The sequence below is a fragment of the Mandrillus leucophaeus genome, unplaced genomic scaffold, assembly GCF_000951045.1.
Source record: "Mandrillus leucophaeus isolate KB7577 unplaced genomic scaffold, Mleu.le_1.0 Scaffold789, whole genome shotgun sequence".
NCBI classification, from domain to species: Eukaryota; Metazoa; Chordata; class Mammalia; order Primates; family Cercopithecidae; genus Mandrillus; species Mandrillus leucophaeus.
The window spans coordinates 741,738-748,592 of NW_012108574.1; the positions used below are offsets into that span (position 1 = coordinate 741,738).

At 44.4% G+C, this 6,855-nt stretch overlaps 1 protein-coding gene across 1 annotated transcript in view; it reads right to left on the reverse strand.

The window, feature by feature from the left end:
* REC114 (REC114 meiotic recombination protein) overlaps positions 1-6,591 on the reverse strand; it is a 150,625-nt gene extending 144,034 nt beyond the window's left edge. Inside the window, exon 1 of the mRNA XM_011967125.1 lies at positions 6,403-6,591. Coding sequence (XP_011822515.1) covers positions 6,403-6,561 — 159 coding nt within the window. The 5' untranslated portion in view covers positions 6,562-6,591. The remainder of the gene's footprint in view (positions 1-6,402) is intronic.
* Between the last annotated feature and the right edge of the window lie 264 nt (positions 6,592-6,855).

Below are 6,855 nucleotides of genomic sequence, written 5' to 3' on the forward strand. Positions count from 1 at the left end.
GATTATATGTCTTAGGGTTGCTCTTCTCGAGCAGTATCTTTCTGGTGTTCTCTGTATTTCCTGAATTTGAATGTTGGCCTGCCTTGCTAGGTTGGGGAAGTTCTCCTGGATAATATCCCGAAGAGTGTTTTCCAATTTGGTTCCATGCTCCCCATCACTTTCAGGCACACCAATCAAACACAGATTTGGTCTTCTCACATAGTCCCATATTTCTTGGAAGCTTTGTTCATTTCTTTTCACTCTTTTTTCTCTAACTTTGTCTTCTCGCTTTATTTCTTTGAGTTGATCTTCAATCTCTGATATCCTTTCTTCTGCTTGATCGATTCAGCTATTGATACTTGTGTATACTTCATGAAGTTCTTGTGCTGTGTTTTTCAGCTCCATTGGGTCATTTGTGTTCTTCTCTAAACAGGTTATTCTAGTTAGCAATTCAACTAACCTTTTTTCAAGGTTCTTAGCTTCCTTGCATTGGGTTAGAACATGCTCCTTTAGCTCAGAGGAGTTTGTTATTACCCACCTTCTGAAGCTTGCTTCTGTCAGTTTGTCAAACTTATCGTCCATCCAGTTTTGTTCCCTTGCTAGAGAGGAGTTGTGATCTTTTGGGGGTGAAGAGGTGTTCTGGTTTTTGGAATTTTCAGCCTTTTTAAGCTGGTTTCTCCACATCTTTGTAGATTTATCTACCTTCAGTCTTTGATGTTGGTGACCTTCGAGTGAGGTCTCTGAGTGGACATTCTTTTTGTTGATGTTGATACTATTCCTTTCTGTTTGTTAGTTTTCCTTCTAACAGTCAGGCCCCTCTGCTGCAGGTCTGCTGGAGGTCCACTCCAGACCCTGTTTGCCTAGGTATCACCAGCGGAGGCTGCAGAACAGGCTGCTGCCTGTTCCTTCCTCTGTAAGCTTCATCCCAGAGGGGCACCCATCAGATGGCAGCCAGAGCTCTCCTGTATGAGGTATCTGATGGCCCCTACTGGGAGGTGTCTCCCAGTAGGAGACACAAGGGTCAGGGACCCACTTTAGGAGGCAGTCTGTCCCTTATCAGAGCTCAAACACTGTGCTAGGAGATCTACTGCTCTTTTCAGAGCTGTCAGGCAGGGACGTTTAAGTCTGCTGAAGCTGTGCCCACAGCCACCCCTTCCTTCCCCCAGGTGCTCTGTCCCAGGGAGATGGGGGTTTTATTTATAAGTCCTTGACTGGGCTGCTGCCTTTTTTTCAGAGATGTCCTGCCCAGAGAGGAGGAATCTAGAGAGACAGTCTGGCTGCAGCAGCCTTGCTGAGCTGTCGTGGGCTCCACCCAGTTCAAACTTCCTGGTGGCTTTGTTTACACTGTGAGGGTAAAACCGCCTACTCAAGCTTCAGCAATGGCAGGCACCCCTCCCTCCACCAAGATGGAGCATCCCAGGTCAACCTCAGACTGCTGTGCTAGCAGTGAGAATTTCAAGCCAGTGGATCTTAGCTTGCTGGCTCCATGGGGGTGGGACCCGCTGAGCCAGACCCCTTGGCTCCCTGGCTTAAGCCCCCTTTCCAGGGGAGTGAACAGTTCTGTCTCACTGGCTTTCCAAGTGCCACTAGCGTATGGAAAAAACAAAAAAAAAACAAAAAAAAACCAAACCACTCCTGAAGCTAACTCAGTGTCTGTCCAAACGGCCACCCAGTTTTGTGCTTGAAACTCAGGGCCCTTGGTGGGGTAGGCACCAGAGGGAATCTTCTCATCTGTTGGTTGCGAAGACCATGGGAAAAGTGCAGTATCTGGGCCAGAGTGCACCATTCCTCCCAGTACAGTCTCTCACAGCTTCCCTTGGCTGTGGGAGGGAGATACCCAGAACCCGTGTGCTTCCCAGGTAAGGCGATGCCCTACCCTGCTTTGGCTCGCCCTCCATGGGCTGCACCCCCTGTCCAACCAGTCCCAATGAGATAAACCAGGTACCTCAGTTGGAAATGCAGAAATCACCCGCCTTCTGAGTTGATCTTGCTGGGAGCTGCAGATTGGAGCTGTTCCTCCTATTCAGCCATCTTGTTATTGTGTTTTCCTATTTATTTATTTATTTATTTATTTATTTATTTTGAGATGGAGTCTCACTCTGTTGCCCAGGCTGGAGTGCAGTGGCACAATCTTGGCTCACTGCAACCTCTGTCTCCTGGGTTCAAGGGATTCTCCTGCCTCAGCCTCCCAAGTAACCTCGGGTTTCACCATGTTGGCCAGGCTGATCTGACCTCCTGACCTCAAGTGATCCACCCATCTTGGCCTCCCAAAGCGCTGGGATTACAGGGATGAGCCACTGTGCCAGGCCTCTTGTCAATCTTCTCTGGGGCTCTGTCCCCTCTACCCAACTTACAAATGTTGGATTACCTTTAAGCTTGGTCCCGAATCTCACCTAATCCCATGACTATAAATATCACTTTTATGCTGATGACTTGCACCTTTACATTTCCAGCCCAGATCTTCCTTCTGAGTCTAGGCCAATATACCCAACTATCTATCCAATATCTCCACTTGGATGCTTCACAATCTTATCAAATTCAATACATCCAAAACTGAAATCTTGGATTATTCTCCCCTCACTGTTCCTCCTCCAGTGTTTCCCATTCTCCAACCATCTACTCAGTTGCTTCTGCTAGAAACCCAGAAGTCCTTTACTCTTGCCACTCATATACAATCAAGCACCAAGCCTTTTCATTTTGGTCTCCAAAATATATTCCCAATATTCCTATCTCTACTGCCATGCCCTTAGTCTAAGCCATCATCATCTCTTGCCTATAACACTGCAATAGCATTCTATATGATCTTTCTGAATCCACTCATATTCCCCTCCAATTCCATCTTCACACCACAACCAGAGTGATCTTTCAAAGACGAAAATGCCTCTGCCCAAAACTCTTCGGTGGCTTCCCACTGGATTTATAATAATGTTCACAAGGCACCTGCCTACCTCTTCAGACAGGCTTATCTCAAGCTACCATTTCCCTTATTCTCTAAGCACCAGATTTGTTAGCCTTCTCACTATACATTACACATGCAGAGGTTTTTCAGGTACGTTGTGGCCTCTGTACAGGTTGTGGGATTTTTATTTTATTTTATTTTATTTATTTATTTATTTCTGAGACAGTCTTGCTCTGTCACTCAGGTTGCAGTGCAGTGCCACGATCTCAGCTCACTGCAACCTCCACCTCCCAGGTTCAAGTGATTCCCCGCCTCAGCCTCCTGAGTAGCTGGGACTACAGGCAAGCACCAACCACTACACCCGGGTAATTTTTGCATTTTTAGTAGAGGCGGGGTTTTGCCATGTTGGCCAGGCTGGTCTCAAACTCCTGACCTCAGGTGATCCACCCGCCTCAGCCTCCCAAAGTGCCTGGATTACAGGCCTGAGCCATCACGCCCAGCTACCTGGGACCTTTATTCTCTTTAATTCTTCTCCTACCTACTGCTGCCCAAAATACACAAACATGTATGCATGTGTGCACACATGTGACATACATGTATGTGTATAATCCAAAATCCCAGATTCCGCATCCAGTAGTCAAACCAGACAAAAGGGAACTGAATGACTGGCAACCCATGGTGTTAAAACATACCACTAGAACAAAATAATAATAATAGCAAACCCCTATGTAACTTAACACATACTAGGCACTATTTTAGGTGATTGATACGTATTAGCTTATTCAATGCTCAAAATAATCCTATGAAGTAGGTACAGGCACACTTCCCTTTACTGTACTTTGCTTTATTGCACTTCACAGATATTACATTTTTTACAAATTGAAGGTTTGTGGCAACCCCACATCAATCAAGTCTCTCAGTGCCATTTTTCTAACAGCATGTGTTCACTTCATGTCTCTGTATCATATTTTGGTAATTTTCACAATATTTCAAGCTTTTTCATTATTATTATATCTGATGGTGATCTGTGATCACCATTGTTACTATTGTACTGATGTTACTATTGCAGTTGTTCTGGAGTGCCACAAACCATGCCCATAGAAGATAGTGAACTTAATCAATAAATGATATGTATATTCCAACTGCTCCATCCACCAGCCTTTGCTCTGTCTCTCTCCCTCTCCCTGGTCCTCACTATTCTGAGACGTAACAATATTGAAATCCAGTCAATTAATAACCCTACAATGGCCTCAAAGTGTTAAGGTGAAAGGAAAAATCACACATCACTCATTTTAAATCAAAAGCTAGAAATGATTAAGCTTAGCAAGGAAGGTATGTTGAAAGCCAAGATAAGTCAAAAGCTAGACCTCTTATGCCAGTTAGCCAGGTTGTAAATGCAAAGGAAAAGTTCTTAAAGGAAATTAAAAATGCTATTCCAGTGAACACAGGAATCGTAAGTGGAACAGCCTTATTTCTGAAATGGAAAAAGTTGTAATGGTCTGCATAGAAGATCAAACCAGTCACAACATTCCCTTAAGCCAAAGCCTGATCTGATTTTTTAACATATTCAAAACAGCCTTCTCTTAGAAGAAGAGGCCATCTAGGATGTTCATAGCTAAAGAGGAGAAGTCAATGCCTGGCTTCAAAGTTTCAAAGGGCAGGCTGACTCTTGCATTAGGGGCTAATCCCACTGGAGACTCTAAATTGAAGCCAATGCTCATTTACCATTCTGAAAGTCCTAGGGCCCTTAGGAACTGTGCTAAATCTACTCTGCCTGTGCTCTATAAATAGAACAACAAAGTCTGGATGATAGCACAATTGTTTATAGCATGGTTTACTGAATATTTTAAGCCCACTGTTGAGACCAACTGCTCAGAAAAAAAGATTCCTGTCAAAATATTACTGTTCATTAACAAGGCACCTGGTCACCCAAGAGCTTGGATAGAGATGTACAAAGAGATGAATGTTGTTTTCATGCCTGCTAACACAACATTCATTCTGCAACCCATGATCAAGGAGTAATTGTCAGCTTTTAAGTCTTATTATTTAAGAAATACATTTTATAAGGCTATAGCTTCTATAGCTAGTGATTCCTCTGATGGATCTGGGCAGTTAATTGAAAACATCTGAAAAGGATTCACCATTCTAGATACCATTAAGAACATTTGTGATTCATGGGAGGAGGTCAACATATCAACATTAACAGGAATTTGGAAGAAGTTGATTCCAGCCCTCACGCATGACTTTTGAGGGGTTCAAGATTTCAGCGGAGGCAGGAACTGCAGATGTGTAGAAAGAGCAAGAGAACTAGAATTGGAAGTGAAGCCTGAAGATGGGACTGAATTGCTATAATCTTATGATAAAAGTTGAAGAGATGAGGAGTTGCTTTTTATGGATGAGCAAAGAAAGTGGTTTCCTAAGATGGAATCTACTCATGGTGAAGATGGTGTGAACATTGCTGAAATGACAGCGAAGTATTTAGAATATCACATAAACTTAGTTGATAAAGCAGCAGCAAAATTTGAGAGGATTAACTCCAATTTTGAAAGAAGTTCTACTGTGGGTAAAAATGCCATTAAACAGCATTGCATGCTACAGAGCAATCTTTCCTGAAAGGAAGAGGCAATCCATGTGACGAACTGAATTGTTGTCTTATTTTAAGAAATTGCCACAGCAACCCCAACCTTGGGAAACCACCACTCTGATCAGTCAGCAGCCACGAGCATGAAGCAAGACCCTCCAGTGGCAAAAAGACTGACCTGCTGAAGGCTCAGGTGAGTGTTAACATTTTTTAGCAATAAAGTATTCTCGAATCAAGGTATATACATTTTCCTTTTAGACATAATTCTTTTAGACAAGTTAATAGACTACAGTATAGTGCAAACATAGGTTTTATATGCACTGAGAAGCCAGAAAGTTCGTAACTTGCTTTATTATGATGATCTGGAACCGAACACCAGTATTTCTGAGGGCCTGTACTATTATATTATTATCTCTATTTTAAGACAAAGTGAATAAGGCATAGAGAGGTTAAGTAACTAAAGCAAGGTCACAGAAATTCACTGGCAACGCGAGGATTCAAATCTAGACCTGTGTGAGTGCTTGGTTACGGGATGACTCAGTTGTCCCTTCTGTAATTAGTTATTTGGATAAATAGTGTATTCTCCACTAAACTAAAAACATCAATAAGGGTGGGGAGCGTTTATATCTTGCTCACTGCTCCATCCCTAGCACCCCGAATAGAGTCTAGCACATACCTGACGCTCAATAAATACACATGAATATATGAATGTTTACTACTCCCTTGCATAATTATTTTGAGACTGTAAAGGTTCCAACCATGTCTCCTACTGCTATGTATGTATTTTCTATCTTAGTTGTCGGCCTGGCCATTCCCCAACATGCCTGGCAGTCGCTTGGTGTCCCTTCGGCATCGCTTCAGGGCACTGGCCCCGTATATATGTAGAGCCTCCCCTCCTCAGGGCTGTGGGCGCCTCAGGAATATTCCCGCCTTTGGGCCTCACCTTCCATGTGGAGCAAGGGGCTGTCCCAGCTTCCTGGCGTGGCCCAGGTGGGTCTCTGGTGTTTGAGGGTATGCAGCGGGCGTACCGCTGCAGAGGCCACTCTGTCGCTTCTTCTCCGGTAAGCCCGAGGCTCAAGGGTACTTTTCCTGCCTCCGCCATGTCCGCCCTCAACACACGCACAGCCGGCAGGGACCTGCCAATCTGGTATCCAACCAATCAGTAAGCAGAACGCCCCAAGGCCCACCCTCCCGTTCAGTGGAAGCCAATTGGCAGGCTCCGAAGATTCCAGCCTAGGGCATTTCCGGGCCTAGGGGGTCTCTCTTGACCTTGGGCACCGAGATGGTCACTTCTTCTTTTTTTTTTTTTTTTTTAAGACGGAGTCTCGCTCTGTCGCCCAGGCTGGAGTGAGTGGCGCGATCTCAGCTCACTACAAGCTCCGCCTCCCGGGTTTAC